The sequence below is a fragment of the Cyrtonyx montezumae genome, unplaced genomic scaffold, assembly GCF_038088225.1.
Source record: "Cyrtonyx montezumae isolate F1298 unplaced genomic scaffold, pur_monq_1.0 scaffold_3, whole genome shotgun sequence".
NCBI classification, from domain to species: domain Eukaryota; kingdom Metazoa; phylum Chordata; class Aves; order Galliformes; family Odontophoridae; genus Cyrtonyx; species Cyrtonyx montezumae.
In genome coordinates this window covers 14,112,737-14,132,911 of record NW_027072034.1, presented here as the reverse complement: position 1 = coordinate 14,132,911, position 20,175 = coordinate 14,112,737, and the positions used below count along the sequence as shown (strand labels likewise).

General features: G+C 36.5%; 1 protein-coding gene across 1 annotated transcript in view; it reads right to left on the bottom strand.

Annotated features, from left to right (window-relative positions):
• The window catches only part of SCEL (sciellin), a 49,064-nt gene that overhangs the window by 9,574 nt on the left and 19,315 nt on the right, over positions 1 to 20,175 (bottom strand). Inside the window, exons 8-13 of the mRNA XM_065743969.1 lie at positions 16,982 to 17,047; positions 14,965 to 15,000; positions 14,019 to 14,090; positions 3,213 to 3,272; positions 2,005 to 2,061; positions 539 to 598 (exon numbers count right to left, since the gene is read on the bottom strand). Of these exons, the coding sequence (XP_065600041.1) occupies positions 539 to 598; positions 2,005 to 2,061; positions 3,213 to 3,272; positions 14,019 to 14,090; positions 14,965 to 15,000; positions 16,982 to 17,047 (351 nt within the window). The remainder of the gene's footprint in view (positions 1 to 538; positions 599 to 2,004; positions 2,062 to 3,212; positions 3,273 to 14,018; positions 14,091 to 14,964; positions 15,001 to 16,981; positions 17,048 to 20,175) is intronic.

Sequence of the window (20,175 nt, the reverse complement as noted above, 5' to 3'; positions counted from 1 at the left end):
ACCCTCTATTGTGCTCTAGTACTAATCTGGCAGGCTTCTTTTCAGAACCAGAAGAGAAACTCATTCACTTTACATATTCAGTGTTATGTTCCTCTGGTCTGTCAAGTGGAACAGCTAGGATAAAAATACTTCGATTAAAAAAAAAGCAGAAATACTTGTGTGTTCAAGTAGCTAAGATTTTCCTCATTATTTATATATACAACTAAATGGAAGACAACAAAAAAACACATGAATGGTACCTGATGACATAATACTGCCTTCACATTAGTTGACATGCTATCATCAGTGATTTTTTTTAAGCTATGAACACATTTACTTATGCTGCTTTCTTAATACGTGCAGTTATATTGCTATATATAATTAATCCAGCACATCTTATAAATAATATACATATCTTGTGTACATATCTTACACAAGTTATGAAAATTCAATTTATGTGCATTAGGAATCAGTATTTTCAGATACCACACTAAGCAACAACCACAGCTTTTGCTATGTGGTCTTTAAATTTTAGAGAGAACTATGAATTGAGTCTTACCCCTTTTTACTTTGATCATCAGTAGGCTTCACTTCTGTGTGATCACCAAGGTCCTCGTCTCTGTGAAAGTTAGAAACAACTCAGAATAAACGAGGTTATTTGATTCAATACTAATTCATATCATAATTCAATAGTTCATTCATAATTCATAATTCAATTCATACTAAATGCATTGAATTTTGTTTGTTAAAGAAGGGAAAAAAGTGCATGCATTTAACAAGGAAGGCTCCTGACTTACTGAGTGTATATGACACACAATTCCTACAAATGTTTGGTAGTGATGTAAGGGTTATCAGTTCAAACCTCAGCATTTTTCTCTTCCTCTCCACTGTGTCACTACAGAGGTATGACATGCTACTCAAAAAATCATACACAGAATCACAGAAGGGCTGAAGCTGGCAGGGACAACTAGAGGCAATCTGTTCCAACTCCCTACTCAAGCAGGGCCTCCCAGAGCAGGCAGGGAAATCTCTTGTGTCCCAGTTAGTGTCCTCTGCATCTTGTCATTGCACCACAGAAAAGAGCCTGGCTCTGCCTTCTCTGTATCCTCCTCTCAGGTATTTATAGTAGTTGATATAGTCTCCTAAGACTCCTTTTCCCCAGGTTGAGCACTCCCTGCTCTGTCAGCCTCACTTGAGGATTAATGCTCCAATCCCTGGATCATCTTGATAATCATTTGCTGGATTCTTCCCAGTGTGTCCGTGTCTCTCCCACATCATAGGAGTGTATGATAAGTCTGGTTGAAACGGTCCTCGGGCAGTCTCTAAATCTTTGAGGTCTGACCAGGTTGCTCAGGACATTTTGTAATTGACCCCTGAAAACCTCCAAGGACAGAGGTAGCACAGCTTCTTCAGCCAACCTGATCCACTGCTGGTCTGTCCTGCTTGTATCATGTCTGAATCTCTCATTTCAATTTGTGACCCTTGCATGTCATCATCATGCCATGCTACAGCTGAAGAGTCTATTTACATCTTCCAAGTGGACTAAAATTATGTCATTTTAACTTGGTAATATGATTTCATTTAGTACAGGCACCAGCACCATGGTTGCCAAAACGTGTTATTTGCTTTGTATTTATATCCAGCACCGTTTTGTCTTACTATTGTTTAGGTCTGCATATATTCTCTAGGATCATATGACCACATCTATACTACTAACTAGTAACTCACTGGCTGTGAAACAGCTGATTTGATAACCATGTTTCATATTAAATGGTCTGTAATTAAAAAACATGGCCATGCATTGACTGTTTAGGTTCAAATAAGATAAAATCAAGTACTAAGTTTCCTCCATACTGAATTATTTATATTTTCTATTCTGTATTTAATAAGGAATTTTAAGTATCTTGCTCAAATTCAAGTATTAATTTTGGCTTCCCTAATTACCTTCACAGGAAAAGGACTATTAGTATCAATATCTAACTAGAGAATTTTTAACAGCATGTAAGGAAAGGATGACAGTCTTGCCTCTTATTTTTCTGAGAAGCAGCATTTATTTCAGTAAAATCCTCAAGGTCTTTCACTCTGAAACAACAAACAAATACAATTGTTACAATATTCCCCTCAGCTAGAAAGAGGAGAAGTGTAATTAAAGAAAAAATATATAAGAAATAAAGAAGTGTGATTAAACTAGGTGTCACATTTTCCTCTCAATTTTTGTATTTTTATTATTATTATTATTATTATTATTTTAATTGACTTCATATTAGTTCACTTAACTCGAGGAAGTGATGACCTATGAAAGGCACTCTAACTCATGTAATAAATGCTAATCCTTTTAGGTAGAGGAAGAGAGCAAAAGCAAAAGGTAAGTTAGCTGTTTAAAGCTGGTTACTGAGTTGGACACTTATTGGACTTATTGATCTTAGAACTCTTCCAAAATTAAACAGTGCTTCAAAGTCTTGGACTCTGTCCTAATACATTTTCTGTAAATTATTATTATTATCTTAATTTTTAAAAAAAAAGGTCATGTTCAACTTGCACTTTAGTACTAAACTGTATACAAATTTCCATGTGTTTATATGTACAGGTAAGATTGTCTATTGTAAAACAGATAACCACATCTTGGCAACATTTATGCACTGCTTCTTGAAGTTATCTGTACAATTCTAGTGTTAGATGTGAAAAATGCTGCACAGCTCTTACTAGCACAGTACAACATAATATAGCTCTTACTAGCACTTCATGGGGCAGTTTCCTTTCTGTATGCTGAAGGACTGATTACCGACCACAATAAATTTGGCCTGAAACAAAGTGAACTGACATGCTGTTCAAAACTGAAAGTTCAAGCTGCTCTTCGTGACTCACTTCCCTTGGCTGACTGAAATCCTTTGTCACACACTGTTGGGGTGTTTATCATCCGTGATTTATGCAATATTTTGTTCAATGCACCTTCTCTAACTATATTAATACATTTCTGTAATAGTTTTATTGAGAAAGCATTTTGGGTTTGTATGGAAGCTTGCCACAGATAACATTTGTTCAGCTGATGGTGCACACACTAATTAATTCATCTGCATTTTAATATTCATGTTAATACCATTCTGTATAAAGAATGCTACTTATAAATCTAGAAACATTCTAGAGATTTGCAACATTACCTTTTCTACATTCACATTATTAAAAATAAGTCACTGCCTTAGAAAATCAGGGCCTGAAAAGCTTTGAATACTTACTCTTTGTTGCTTGTGAAAGACTGTGGATTCACTTTGTCAAGCTCATCAAGATCTTGATTGCTTTACAGACAGAACAAAAAAACAAAACAAAACAAAAAAATATATCAAATCAAAATATCCAGCTACCAATTAGCCAGTATAAGTTACTAAAAAGTAAACTGTAATTCACACATTCTTAATGAAAGTTGAAATTAAACTGATTAAAAGTTCAAAGTATACATCACTTTTGTAATTCAAATACATTCCTAGACTCAACCATATATGAGTACACACTCCTGCTAGAATAAAATCTCCGAATTAGGTTTCAGAAAGAAGTTATACCTTCATTTGTCTCAAAACGAATAATTTCTTTTTAGCACATCACAGGCAACTTCAAAATAAATAAATAAATAAATAAATAAAAAGGCATAGCAAATATCTTTACCAGAAATAAAATCGACCATATATTCCTGACATCTGCATGAATAATTTCTTACCTAAAGAAATAATTATGGACTAATTCTTTTTGGCCAAATCAATCAATGTGCACATTTAATAGTATCAAATACAAAAATGGGGGGTTGCTTGAATACTTTTACCTCTTTTCAGAGGATTTAACCAGCATCGGCATGCTTCTGCAAAATATCTTTCCATGAAAAATGCATTTTCAAACTGAAAACTCATCCACTGTAAAGCTTACAGCAACTTTACCAAGAAATTGCCATCTAGTAAACTCATGACAACAATGAATAATTCACTGAAAAAAAATGAAAAAAGATTGTCAAAAGTAGATTTACAAACCTGCAATAAATTAAGAATTATTACTTCAGAATCACAATCACAGGGGTTGGAAGGGACCTCAAGAGACCATTGAGTCCAACACCTCTGCTAAAGCAGGTTCCCTACAGTAAGTTGCACATGTAAGCATCCAGACAGGTCTTGAATATCCTGAGAAGGAGACTCCATAACCTCTCTAAGCAACCTGTTCCTGTGTTCAACTTTTAGGCAATTACTCCTATCACTACACACCACCAAGAAGAACCTGGCCTTACACATTTGCCTTCCACCTCTCTTTAGATATTTATAAACATTTATTATATTTCCCCTCAGTCTTCTTTTCTGCAGGCTGAACAGACCCAGGTTACTCAGCCTTCTTTCACATGGGAAATGCTCCAGGGCCTTTATCATCTTTGTGGTCCTCTGCTGGACTACTTCTAGGAGATATTTGTCTTTTTTGAACTGGGGACCCCAGAACCTGTCACACTATTCTGAATGTGGCCTCATCAGGGCAGAGTAGAGGGGGAAGACCACCTCCCTTTACTTGCTGGGTATGCTCTTTTTAAAGCACCACAGGATACCATTGGGGTAGAAATGGGTCTATTGTCCATATTAAACCCTAATGCTGAGTTTGTTCCATTCTGTAGACTTCAAACCATCATGACATGGCAGATGGCAGCATTTTTTACATCTTCATACATTATTTTCAATACTTTGTGTATTAGAATGCACTGACTGAATTGTGAGGAAGATTTGCTATCCAAAGGGATTATAACAAAAGTAATAAGTCTAGGCTATATGCATACACCCTGGTAAAAAGCAACCTGTTTTACAGAAGGGTAACACTGAACAGTCCTAGAAAGGGGATGGAGACAGTTGTAGCTGCAGCTTTCAGCATAAAAACACAAGCTGACTGACCTGTTCAGCTACAGTTTATGGCTCCTGTGGAACAGAAAATGTATAGAATGTGATCCTCAGAAGATACAAATGTATTGCACTGGTAAGACTCCACTAACTTTCATCTTCATGAAACATGTGTTTGACAGGACTGCAGAAAGTAATCAGGGCTGACATCTTGCAAATTCCTTGCTTTATGGTAGCTAGGAAGTGCAAAGGAGAAGTCACAGGAGAGTATCACTTCAGGCTGCTGGTTCCAGCGCAGCTCAGGTTACTAGCTACTGCAGTTAAAGAGTTATTATTTATAAAAGGATAAAATGTAGAATAGGGCAAACTACAGGATTTAATGGGTCAATCAGAATTTAACTGATTAAGTGCTGGGTAGTGTTTTCTTAATTTCTCTTGTCCTTAGCAAAATTACATTTCCTTTTATTATAGAACACTGGCAGATAAAACCACATAACCCAATGTCACATTTACTCATATTTCTAAAAGAGATGTCATGTATTATGGTGGGGAAGAGAGTAACGTATAAACTCATTTATTAAATAAGCTCCATTAATATCAGAAAATTTCATACAGTGAAAAGCCATTGTGAAGTATTTCCCATTTCAGGTACAAGTGTTATTAGAAAAATGAATTAGAGTCCAAATATGGGTGAATGTAATTCATTCTTCTTAAATTTGTCAGCAGTTTTTAAGATATAGATGACAATGGAAAATCACAGGATAAATTTTCAAAGGATTACATGCAGCAATTTAGACGAACTTGGAGCAATGTCTTTCAAATATGGTAGGTGGCTTGTGATAGATGCTGACATTTTTCATAGGTCATTCTGAAAAATGCCACCTCCAAACAGAGTATTTTCAGAGACAGCCATTACACCACTGTAAACATTTTGCCTGGGGTGAGTATTTTTAGAAATGGATGGGAAGGAAGCAGGTTAGACAGCTTGCCAGGAAAAGAATATATTGTTTGTTCATAAATTCAAGAAGATGAATACATTAATACAACCCCAGGACATGACTGGAATGTTTTTGGAGCTCAGGATAACAAATACTTTTTTTTTTTTTTTTTTTGTATTCTGAATTTAAAAAAATGATAATCATACTTGGATCAGTAGTACAGAAAGTATTGTTATCATATGTTATATAAAAGTATCTGTTCAAATCAAGTATTGACAAAATTAATAAATTTCTTAAGCTGTAGATGTGCTTGTAATCAACACAGAAGTATGGATTGCATTTCTATTGATTCATTTACTTTTCCATTATTAAGTGACCACATCCAGGAGAAAAAAGAAATCATTAAAAAAAGTCTTTTTGCTCTTAACATCTACTTAGAGAAAATCACATAAACTAGCAATTTGAGTCTACGAAAAAGCTCCATTCTGAAAGGCAGAAAAACCCATGTCCAACTGGGCAGCTGTGGGCCTCATGCTATAAACTTTTTAACCATGAATTTTGCAGGTGCTGTCTGTTTTCTTACTTCTACATCCTTGTGCAAAATAGTATTAAAAATGCGATAACTAATGAAGAGAATCCAGCAGAAAAAAAAGGCCAGTAAAGTACATTTAAAAAAGAGCTGCCAAGACAGGCTGCATGCAAAAATTATCACTTATTTAACCAGATACTTCTCTTTTTGCCATATCTTCAACATCTTCGTCTGTGTTTCTCAGACACAAATTGAAAGGGAAATTTTTCAGATATAAAGCTTTCCAGAAATTAGCTAATATTCAAAAGCATGACATATCTGTAATCAGTATCAGCAAAATCTTCTTCATTTACAGAAAAAAACTATTTATTTTGGTCTATTTAATTTTGCTAATGATAGCTATTGAATGTCTTTATTGATTTCATGCATAAAAGGCCTACAGACATAGTGGTTGAGTAAACTTTGAAGGTATTTAAATTGATATAAAATTTGACCACAAATTACAATCTTTTCTTTTAAGCTCTATATCACAAATTCAGAAATTGGGTTGCCTACATTTTGCTTTGACTTTCGCCCTGCATGTGAGTTTTAACTCAGTTCACATGAGATAAAGCTCTAATATTTTCCAGTCTTTCTGCTTTGTTAGATATGTATATGAATCTCACTTATTTCAGTGGGTAATAGTTCTGTAATTCTAGTTTGACCGGTGACAAGTCATACCATCATCAAAAAAGAAAAAGGAAAATGAATCCTATCAACAAATTCAAGCACAGCTAATAGTTTAGGTTTATTGGATTTTGTTTGTTTGTTTCTTGTTTGTCTTGAAAGCATTCAGATAAAAATCCAAATGACGCAGAAAAAGGAAATATATAAACCATGCCTACAAAAAGAGCTTTAGCATGTAATTGAGTGATAAAAGCGATGAAAACATTTATAACGTTTGCACTTGCAAATTTGGAAGGCAATGGAGGAAACAATAATCTAAAAATAGATCTAAAAATATATCTTAAAATGTTTGACTACAATACTGTGTCATTATGCTAAGGCCAAACTTAAGTTGATCCTGGATGCAAGTGGGAGAGTGGGAAGAGAAACTGTAAACAGACACTGGCCATACTCTTGAACTATGCATCCTGAGTAGAAAGAAGAAAAGTATGTGATAGCAACTCCCTACTCATTCGGTGAATGTATACTTAACCTATAAAAGTCTTGATAAGTCCTTTTCTAGTTTCAGATGTTCCCTAATTTCTGAAAGACTTCTTGCCTCATTACTTAGAGTAGTTCTTTGCTGATGCACAAACAGCTCACACAGTATGCAAGTCTTCAACACTGTAGGTGGTGTTTTAAGGACAAGACAGTAGATTACCACACAAATTTCGGAAGACTTGCTGATTGTTGGATATGGTGGAGCTGCCCATGAAACTTAGTCAAATGCCATTCAAACTGTTGGCTCCTTTGGTGAATTGCTACAGGTCATGGTGAGTCGTACTATGCAAGAAGTAAAGTCCTTTGATCTGGATAGCCGTTGCCAAAAAATAAGGATTCTGTTGATAACCATCAAGTAGCTGCCTTCTCTATACTCAGCACTGACTTTTCCAGATGCAATACAAAACAAGTATTACGTTATTCTTTCTCCAGTGATATTTCCCAGTTGGCCTACAAAGCATCTAATCCACAGTTTTTTCCTCTATCAGAACTGAATATGTAAAGGCCATGCTAATAAACTGGCTAAAAGATTAAGGGAATTTCTGACCTAGTAATTTCAGCACAGCAGACAGTATAACAAATAGTTGCCAAATGGATCTTCCAAATGTGAACTAAGAGAGTTGGTCTAGAATATATTAAGTATCTCAGGCACCTCACTGAATAAAGCTTAACACTGTGGGCCTGTCTGAATTTTTATCTGCCATGCACGGCTGCTTTACTATCCTTACATCAGACTTCTTCATGTATAAATAAGAAAGAATAAAGAAGTTCTTTGAGAAGAGAGTGACATCTATTCTGAGGCTGGCTGCATTTCCTTCCACATTACTATGCTTACTAACCAGTGCCAGGAGTCCTCATTCAGACCAGGGGCTGAGGATGATTGAACAGAAGAGTTCTGCAGTCAACTGTGAAGGCCAATTTAAACAGTGCCAAAATCAGTGTAATGCTTAACTTAAGAAGAATTCAGAGTTAAATACAAAGGAAGAAGCTGTTGATCAGAATGTTTTGTAGAAGGTAGACTGGGAAAGACCACTGAAGGAAGGACACCAGCTTATTCAGTTTTGCTTGGAGAATATGTATGACACTGCGAACACTGTATTATCTTCTCAGTTAGGAATAAAGGGCTTGGATCTCTACACTGAAGCTCTGCAACAGCAAATCACTTATATATACAGCAGAAAAGACTAATCAGCACAGAGCCAAATCTGCCAGAAAGGAGGAGCAGAAGGTCCTCATCACTGGAAAGTGAATTAATCATTTTGCCTTCTACTGAAATGCAAAAGTATATCATATAAGTAAGTGTATTTATGTACCATCAAAAACAGTTTTGAAAGTTTTAAGACATTTATCCTAACTATAAGGAATAAATTGCCATTATAGTCAAAGCCAGATAATGCTGTCTGGCTGCAGTCATGACTACTAAATTATGGCTATACTTATGTGATTCCTGTCATACTATCTTTGCTTCCAACACTTTTTGAACAACAGAGGTCTGCTGAAGCATTGTATAGACTATAAAAAGAGTGAAAATAAATAAATAATCTACTGCAATGATAAAGCCACGCAGGACAGGAATACTTGGTGTGAGATTCAGGCCTTCCTCTTTTGGTCATCCAGAAACTATTCCAACCAGTGATAATTTTCCATTGTGTTTCTGGTGGCTGTTAGAAGCTACCTTCCTTTATCCACAAAACAGATTTCTCTTTTCACGTAATAGGATGACATAATTGTTAAATGTCTTGAAATGTACTTAAATGTTCTCTTAGTTTTGTACTCATTGCATTTGTATAATAATAGAAGTCCTATCACTAAATGTTCATTTAGGTGACCTGACAGGATGGTCTTAAATCCATTGGTTTGTAAAATTCCAAACTGATACCAATTTATTTAAAATTTAAAACAGTGAAATATGAGAGAAAATCTGCATGTTACTTTTTCCTTCAAAGCTACCGTATGTAGATGGACATAGGAAAATTTGTCCTTACTACACGAGATGGTTTAAGCACAAGAACTTAATGTATTGTGCTTTCATGATAACAAAATCTTGTAACATACCTCAGGTCAAAGAGGAACACCAGCGAAGAGGAGCATAATAAAATGTATTTACAGAGCCATTAAATTTGCAGCTAAGAGGGATAATTACAGTGAATTACCTTGTACAGAACAGAAAAACCTAGTACAGTACTTTATAGAAAATATAATGCTAAAGTATCAGAAAAATATCCTAGATCCTCCCTAGGAACTACCTCTTTCACCCATATACATACAAATACACAGATAAGATATCTGTTTCAACCTATATTCACTGTAAATGGTATGTCAAAAAAGACAAACGTATGTAAAAGCTCCTATAATATGTGCTTCCACAGACTAATAGTCATTCACTGTTAGCAGTGAATATTACTTCAGATGCTTCAAGAGTTGAGATCTCTCTCTTAGCTCTTATTTAGCTCCTGCTACTACTACCAAAAGCTTCTCAGGTATCTGATATAAATATGAAAATACAATATTTCCATAGTACTACAACTAATTTCTTCTACAATTTATGAACTACTAGGCATTTGATGACACAATAGAAGGAATGAATGTCATCCAGAGGGACATGGATAGGCTTGAAAATTGTGCACTTGTGAACCTAATGAGGTTCAATGAGTGCAAGGTGCTGCACTTGAGTTGGGCTGTTCCCAGATAAGTAAAGACTGGGAGAAGAACTCATTGAGGGCAGCCCTGTGGAGAAGAATTTGTAGGTCCTGGAGCACAAAAAGCTGAACATGAACCAAAAGGATGTATTTGCAATCCAGAAGGCTAACAGTATGCTGAGCTGCATCAACAGAGGTATGGCCAGCAGGACAAGGGAGGGATTGTTTCTATCTCCTCTGTCCTTGTGAGGCCCTATCTGGAGCATGTGGGTCTGAAGTCCTCAGCACAAGGATGAGGAGCTGTTGGAGCCAGTCCAGAGAAGGGGCCACAAAGATGATCTGAGAGCTGGAACACCTCTCTTATGAGGAGGAACTGTTGAAGGAGATGGGCTCTTTCAGCTTGGAGAAGGCTTCAGGGAGATCTCACTGTGACCTTTCTGTACTTGGAGAGAACTTATAAACAGGAGGAAGCCAACTTATTGCAAGGGATGATAGTGATAGGACAAAGGGAAATGCTTTTAAAGTAAAAGAGGGGAAGTTAGATGCTATAGGAAGAAATTATTTGCTCCAAGAGTGGTGAGGCACTGGCACAGGCTGCCCAAAGAGGCTATGGATGTTCCATCTCTGGAGACATTCAAGGATGGATGGAGCTCTGGGCTGTAGTTGTTCAAGACAACTTTCAGAATAGAGGCTGAAAAACAAGTTTGACAGGGTGTGGGAGAGGACACTGAGAACAAAGGCTGTCTCCAGGAGACACGAGCAAAAGTCAAGTGGGGTGTGTAATCCCCACCTGATGATCACCCTGACTGCAGAAGAGGCTGTGAATATAAGCAGCATGTGGCTATGACTGGATGAGCACTAGACACATTTAGTTCCTAGTCATGAAGGAGACTTGTTAAGTGTTCTGTTGACATATTGGGGGGGGGGGGTGGAAAGTTACCAGAAGGAACTTGAAAAAGGTGTATGTAAGGTATGTTAGCATCTGCAATAAATGATTTGGATCATTCACAGCTGAGTTGAGCCTCAGATGCTGCACTGGGCAGCCTGATCTTGTGGGTGGCAGTCTTGACCATGGCAGTGGTTTAGAACTAAATGATCTCTAAGGTCCCTTCTAATGCAAGCTACTCTGTGATTCTATGAAATTTGGATTTCTGATTATTCCAATTCTTTTGGTGGTAATACTATTACTGTACTGGTAAATGTAGCCTACTGTCACAAATACAGTTGGTTTCTGTATAGATCATATGCAAGAAAACAGCTTAGTTGAATGCAAGTGAACTCTCTCATACATTTTTTTTCCTTTTTACCATCAATAATGAAATTTGACTAAAGTTGTGTTAACCACCCTTACAGGATGCTTAACAAGACTACCCACAGGGCATGGTTCATAGTGCAGTTGTCTGAACAACTGCATTTTATAGTTGCTGTCATTATGTAATGGAAAAAGAAAAGTGAAAATCTTGGTTTTCCACTGAAATGGAAACAAAATACAAAAAAGTACTTGATAAGCAACGTATAAAAGACTAAAAGATTCATAGTGTAAGTCATAAAAATATCTAGATACCTGATTTGAGGACAGCCTGTAATACTCAAAAGAAATACACAGCAATTATTACATACCAGTTATCTCTGCCTCTTCTGGTTCCTACCCTACTTATTTAGGTTGTCTATGCAACCTTTAGATGCCCTAAAAATGGCAAGTTGCCTATTCTAGTACGTTAGTCATACCAAAAAGGTGGCAGTCCGTAGGTTAATTATGCCTCTGTGTATTCTAAATTTATTTTTGCTTTAAGACAGATGCTACATCTAACTGTACTATTTGAAAACAACACAAAAATTGTTTTTTACTTTAATAGAGGCAGGCTCAGGCTTTTCATTGTGCAGTGCATAGTGAAACTTACATTTTCAGCCAGAAGAGGATCTCTGACATCCTTTTTAGGTAAGTCCTTTCAAAAGTTTTTATGCCACTAACAAGGTTTGATGGAAAACCACTTAGCATATTCTCTTTATTTTATAGTGAAATAATCCATTATATCATTAACATCCATATCAGAATCCTTGCCAAAGGACAAATAATCAATTAAGTATAACTTCAAATAGCATGACCGGAAAATCTTTGCATTTTGAGTAAAAATATGTTAAATCGAAGGATGTAAGATTACTTTTTATATAAGTCAGTGCTACTAGAAATATTGTTAGTGTTGCCATTTATTTCTCCTATGTGGTGCAAGCATTTTTAATGGAAGGAAGCATAGTATTGATATGTCATCTTTAAAGGAAGAAAGGCGCTTCTGCTGTCAGCTGCTTAATGCATTTTTGGTTAGCATAAATTCAGCAGAAATTTGTAGTTTTGAGAAATTGACACATGAGTAGCAGATGGTTGACATCTAAATCATCAGCCAAATGTAAAGGAATTATAGTAGGAGGAAAAAGCATAATTTTACCCGTGAAGATTGCTGGCTACTTATAGCTTACATACTGACACATACACTGTAGCTAGTGCGAGGTTACCATAGTAACTTGTAGACCAGTCAAATATTCCTCTATCTCTCTGCCAATGGAGGGACTAGAATACAAAACTCAAGATGGTAATGAGAGCCACCGGGGACGATGGATGTGGACTGATTGAGACTGGGGATTAAGTAAGGCTTTTACACGCCTTTAGGAGCAAAGAATGGCTGTGAATTCCCTCATTAATACAGTGGCATATTTAATTCTCTAAGATCTCTCACATTCCTCGACAGGAAAACATTTAACTAAAACATTGCTTTTTTTCCAAGGAATTATACCTTCACATATTTTTTGCATGTTATCCTTAACTGTTCTGTACAGTTAAGATATTACATACTGAATAGAGGGAACAAGATTCAAAATAGTATAAATTGTGACTGCAGACCACAAAACTACATATTATGAATCAAACAGAATTGAATTAGCCAAACAAGACTAATTTTAATATCTGCACACTTTAGGATTTCCAGTTGAAAACTATGAACCTGAGCTACCATAATTCTCAGTGCATATCTAGAAATCTATTTCTCATTCATTCACTTTTTAGTTGCTGACTCAGACATCTTATTGTTTGATTATTTTGACTCAAAATATCTCAACCCATGAGCTATTTTTTTTCTAGTGTATTTTCTCTCCCAGTTCTTTGGAGGAGGGGAATTGAGAGGGTAGCATGGTGGAGCTTAGCTCCCACCAGTGTAAAACCACCACCAGTGGTTACTGCTGACTGTTTTGAAAAAACGACATCTCTGTTAGTGGGGACTCTTACAGTTCACTGGAATTTCAGTAAAAAAAATAATTCTGTTTTTTCCACTGATCATTTTCATGGTATTCTTTACACTGATATATTTCTAAGATACATTACTACCTATGCCATCTAATCACAAAAACAAATGCATCTACATAAACATACTAATTTTTAATGATATGTGGTATTTTTTTCTTATTTAAAATTTAAAATTTTAAAGTTGGGATTTTTTAGATACATATTGGTGTGAGGATATTCCTGCTCCCACAATTTCTTGATGCCCCAAGAAGGTGTACTATGCAAACCATACTTTTGCAATGCATCTGCCTCTATGGTTTTTTTGTTTGTTTGTTTTTTTGCAGCAACCATCTATATATTACCCTTCGTGATGAAAGCTAGATGCACTGAAAGAGTTAAAAATGAAGACATCTGAAATAACTAATCAAGTCAGTGAGGTGGGACTCAAAGTTTATACTTCTAGGGCAATTGTTAGGAGTAGAGATATGCTACATTTATTACACACCATGTACAAAAATCTACAAATATGGATGTGAATAAAAAAAGGAGTACATAAAATGACATTTATCACATATTATAACATAATTCTGACCATGTTACCTTGCTGTAGCTTGATCATCTACATCAGTCTTTGATTTTTGTGGGGTGACATGTTCTGATGAAAAATCAGCACTGAAATAAAAATGGCACAAACATACTTAATGCATAGGATATTTGGAAAAAGATTACATATTTATCACTTATATTAGTTATTGTTGTAGATATGTTTACTTATTTCTGACAAGATCAGTCAGATGGGTCACTATTGGAATATTCTGAAAAGGTAAGAGAAGTTGGCAGATACAATTGGAAATTGTAGTCCATACATCAGTAGACAGTCTTTCTATGAAGATGGCAATTAAATTATGACAAGTTTTGCATCTCCCTTCATTAAAAGCCATGAAATTACAGGCTGGTTAAGTAATCTTTTCCTAATTTAGGCCATCTGAAATGTACTTTTCATTAATGAATTGATTTAATAAGTGTATTTTCTGAAACTAGAGTAACATTTGCAAACACTCAAATAAGTTTAGAGATACTCTACAACAATTCATCGTATATTAATGATTTCTATTACAAAACTTTGAATTTGTATAGCTCTTTCATTTATTACTTTTCCTTCTTTATTTTGCTTAATCACTATTTTTCACTCTTTAAAACATCAATTTATCATAAATTGCCACATTAACAGCATATATAATTATGACATTAGAATTTTGAAGCAATTTAAAATATTTTATGCAGCTACGTTGTTTTTTTTTTTTTTAATTTGAATAAATATCTAATGAAGTGTTCTAAACCATATGAACATAACTGTATTTCTGCAAGGAAGGATTCTTCATGCTATTCTGGGACCTTGACTATGGAGGAAACTCCCCAAATAAATCACTATATTACAATAAATATATATATGCTATATGAATAAATATAAAATAATAATTACTGTTTGTTCACAGGGGTGTGTTGCATTTCTAAACCTATTAGGAAGCAAGATAACAAGACATACCTTGCTGGATCTTTTGAGTTTTCTAATGAAGTGGTCCTGTAGAAAGAGAAGAAAAAATATTTCAGAAACTAAGAAATATAGTGCTAATATTGAAACACCCTGCAAGCTTTTAGATCAAAAATTAGCAATTAATTTTAATTCTCTTCTTTCAAGAATGTACTTGTCCTTCTTAATGTAGCACATGATTTGTTTAACCTAAGTACTATAATAATAAAATTCTAATTATACTCTTTATCTATTACTAGGGCACTATTTTTTCAGTTAATATTCTCCAGTCAATCACAGATCAAGTGTTTTGTTTACAGCACACAATTCATAGCACAGAAAACTCAATTACAGTTAGCTGCTTATTGTCTTTGTTCTTTGTGTTCTATAAAAGGTTATTAATCCATTTAGGACTGAGACAAAACACTATAAAAGTTCATGTGTCATGTGTCATCATGTTTGAGTACAGAAAACTGGAACTGAGTCTCAGAAGCAGAAAAGGTTACACATTATATACTCTACAGAAAAAAAAAATCATTCTTTGCTGAACTACCTTCCCAAAGATAGCAAAATTTGCAAAACATATGCTATTCTCATATTTAAAGAAAAGACAATGCTTTGCTCCAACTGTCCCTAAGACTGATAGCAACCTTTAAAAACTGGTTATTAGCATCTACACATCACACTTTATTTTCTGAAACTCACAAGCAAATAAAGGGATCCTCTTTGGCTATTATTAGTTAAAGTAATTTTCTCAATTTCAAATAGCTTACTCAAAGCACTTTTCAAAGATAAACAAATTAATCATTTAATGCCCATCACTATTTAACCCAGTATGCTAGATAACACTGGAAGATGATTCAAGAATGACAAGAGTTCATGAAAGCTTCATCAAGAATAGGCCTGTATTTCAGTCATCTCTGTTTGATGAGGCTAGAGAAGTAATTGGATAATTAGTGCTAAGAAGGACATAGGAATCTCAGTATTTTACTGGATGCTGGGCAGGTATCATATAAAGATACATTCCCTGTTTTCAAAATTACCATGATCATAGTGACATTTTGAAATTAAGTCAGATAAAAATTCATTGTAGTTGACAATGTATCTATTAAGCACTGGCTTTCCACTGTTTGATGAGTGATTTTAAATCTTTGAATTCTGGCCAGATACTCGAAATCCTTCTCCACGGGACCATTCTCAGTGAGTTCTCCTCTCAGTTTATAGATGTATCTGAGATTGCCCTGACCTAAGTGTGATGGATTGCACTTGACATGTTGAACTCTCTTAGGTTCATGAGGTCCCACATTTCAAGCCTGTCCAAGTTCCTCTGTATGACATCCCTTCCTTCTCTCATATCAACTGCACCACTAATCTTGGTACACTCAACCCAACTGTCTATGTCACTGATAAAGATGTTGAAGAGCACTGGTCCCAAGATGGATTCCGTAGGAGACATTATATTTCACCAGCCTCCACCTGGATATAGAGTCATTGAACACAACTCTCTGGCTGTGACCATTCAACCAAACTCTATCCAGCCTTCAAATCCATCTCTCTTCAATTTAGAGGTAATCATGTGGTGTGAGACCATGTCAAAGACCTTGCACAAGTCCAGGTGGAGGACACCATTTGCCCTTCCTTTATCCTCTGATGCCATCACCCCACCAGATTGGTCAGTTAGCCCATTTGTCTGCCTCACCAAAAGGCATTAATAGATTCCTGCCTGTATGACTAGTAACTCTAGTAAATTTGTAGAGACATAACTGGAACATTCTGAAGTAAGACCACAGAGAAGGAATACATGCACTGTAGAAATATTTAGAAGCACTTATACAACCTCAGGTCTTCAACATTTCACACACTCAGAACTCAGTTAGTCATGGGCACCAAGCTGATTAGAGCCCAGAGAAGTCTTTAGATATGGGATACTTTTTCTACCCATGCCATCTTACTTAGCCCTGTAGATTTATTTGTGAAATCAGCCCTAGGCCAGAATTACAAAAGAAAGTAACTGATGATCATTAGTACTTACCTTTTGAGTTCCACTGTTTCTGTCATGGTCTTATTACTTGAAACTGGGGGAGGCATCCAAGATTGCCTGTCAGTGTTAACAAATAAATGCTTGAATTAGCAAATAAATGCTTATTAGTGTATGTTATGGGATTGAACAGCAGCTTGAGTCTATTTCTCTTCAAATGATCATTAGAATCTCAGAAACAGTGTAGAAATGACCATAATTGTTCTTAAAATACTAATATTCTGAAAAAATGCATAATAATACTTTTTAGACCTTTTTTTTAAATCCAGACATCTGAATGGAATTGGAAATAACATAGTGAATTTAATTACTACTGTGTAAATTACATTTTCTGACTCCACATTGTCTTTTCTATCATTTGAATGATAAGTGATCATTCTCTGAAAACACAGCAAATTAGAATGCACGAAGCAAACAAAGGTATGAATACCAACTCAATAAATACTTTTGAGCTTTTATTAAAAGTCTTAAAGTACTATAAGCACTTTCATCTGCTGCTTTACATCTTTTCCTCAAACTTACTGCTCAAGCAGTTGTTTGCAAGGCAAAAATCAATTGTACCATAAACTGTGCAATTCAGTAATGACCTTCCATATCTTGAAAGGACCTGAGGGGAATGACTGGGCTGAAAACACCATAAAATTACACTGAACAAGCAGTAATTTCTACTTTTGTAGTATTACTGATCATATTGTTTGCACATAGGGATGAGGACCCAAGTGACAGCCTCCTTTAAGCTGCCAGTCAGAGATAAGAGAGTGGACAGAAGTGGGCAAATGAAGATTAATACCTGGCTACATTATTGCCAAGTCTTTGGCTTTTCTGATCACAGAATACATTTTAATGAAAACAGATTATTGAGGAAATATGGAATCCACCTCCCTAGGAAAGGACTGAGAATTTTCACTGGCAGATCGGCTGACTCAGTTAATTAAGTCTTAAACTAACAAAGCTAACAAAGCTGTGACACTTCATATACTTAGAAGCTACAAGGTGGAAGAATGCCCCTAAGGTCTCCATAAATAAGACATCAGAAACTTTAGACAGTTGAAAGTCCAGTTGAAGTGCTTATATTAATACATGTAGCATGGATAACAAGAGTAGCTTGTACATGCTGTCCAGCTAGAAATCTGTGATCTGAATGCAGTCAATAAAACATGGTGAGATGAATAACATGATTAGAGTGCTTCAGTCAGTGGCTGAAAGAAGGGACAGGCAAGAAAGCTTGCCCTCTATGCAAAAAGATGTGTGAGACAGGGGACCTGACTACAATTGATATGGTGAGGACAGAGGTATTCAACATTTTTGTCTCTGTCTTTACCAGCAATTTCTCTTGCTATGCCTCCCAGTTCAGAGAATCTCAAGGCAAGGATTGGAGGAATTAAGTCATACCCAGCAAAACAAATCAAGTATGAGATCATTTGAGGAACTTGAATGTGCACAAGTTCATGGGAACTGATGGAGGTCAGACACTCAGAGTAACACACTGAGGGAGCTGGCAGCATTTGACACTGTATCCCCCAGTATTCCCCTGGAGAAACCCATGGCTTGGACAGATATACTCCATGCTGGGTAAAAATCTGTCTGAGTGGTTGAGACCAGAGAGTGGTGGTGAATGAAGTTAAATCCAGCTGGCATCCCATTAAGAGTGATGTTCCCCAGGGATCAGTACTGCGGCTGGCCCTGTTTAATATCCTTATTGATGATTTGGATGAGGGAATTGAGTAAACCCTCAGTAAGTTTGCAAATGACACCAGCTTGGGAGGAAGTGTTGATCTGGCTGAGGGTTTGAAGACCCTTCAGAGAGACCAGTCTGGATAGCTGAGGCCAATGGGATGAAGTTCAACAAGACCAAGCGCTGAGTCCTGCACTTTGGTCACAACAACTCAACACAATGCTACGGCAGAGTGGCTGGAAAACTTCACACAGAAAAAGGATCTGGGGAAGTCGGTCAGTGCTCAGCTGAACCTGAGCCAGCATGGTGCCAGGTGGCCAAGAAGGCCAATGGCTTCCTGGCTTATGTAAAAAATAGTGTAGCCAGCAGGATCGCAGAAGTGATCATCCTGTGCTCAGCTCTTCTGAGGTCACACCTCGAGTACTGTGTTCAGTTTTGGGCTCCTCAGTACAAGAAGACATTGAGGCCCTGGAATGTGTCCAGAGGAGGGCAACAAAGATGTGAAGAGTCTGAAGCATAAGTCTTACAAGCAGCAGCTGAATCACTAAGTCATTGATCATCATATGTGGAAAGTCACAGCAGCCAAGTGAATTTCACAGTAACTAGAAAAAGGGAAAAATGTCTTTGTCTCTTAAGAGATCAAAAAATCAATATTTTGATGGGTGTGTTATTCAGTGGATAATGAATTGGATGAAGGGCCACATCTAATAGTTGTGGTCAATGTCTCAATGTCCAGGTGAAGATCTGTATTCGGTAGTGTACCTCAGTGCTTCATACTAGCACTGGAACTGTTCAGCATCTTCATTAGTGACATGAACAATAGGATCGATCTTACTCAGCAAGTTTATGGATGACAACAAGCTGTATGGCACAGCTGACACTTTAGAGGGAAGGAATGTCATCCAGAGAGATCTAGCCAGGCTTGAGAGGTCAGCCCTTGCGAATTTCAGAAAGCTTAACAAGGTCAAATGCAAGTTCCTGAACCTGGGTCAGCACAATCCCAAAGTTCAGAACAGATCAGATTATGAATGGATTGAGAGCATGCCTGTGGAGAAGGACTTGTTGGCTACAGGTGGATGAAAAACTTAACATGACTCAACTATATGTATTAGTAGCCCAGAAAGCTAGTCATACCCTGGGCTGCATCAAAGCTAGCGTAGCCAGCAGGTTAAGGGAGGTGATTGTCCCTCCTCTACTCTGTCTTTGTGTGATCTCAACTGGAGTACTGTCTTGAGCTCAGGGGCCCATAAGATAGGAGAAATGTAGACCTACTAGAGCAGATCCAGAAGAGGGCTACCAAACCATTGGGAGACTGGAGCACCTCTCCTGTGAAGAGGTGCTGAGAGAATTGGGGTTGTTCACCCTAAAAATGGATCCAGGGAGACCTTATTTCAGCCTTCCACTATTTTGAATGCGCCTATAAGAAAGATGAGGAGAGACTCATTACTGAGTTGCGTACTGATAGGACAAGGGGTAAATAGTTTTAAACTAAAAGAGAGTGTACTTAGGTTAG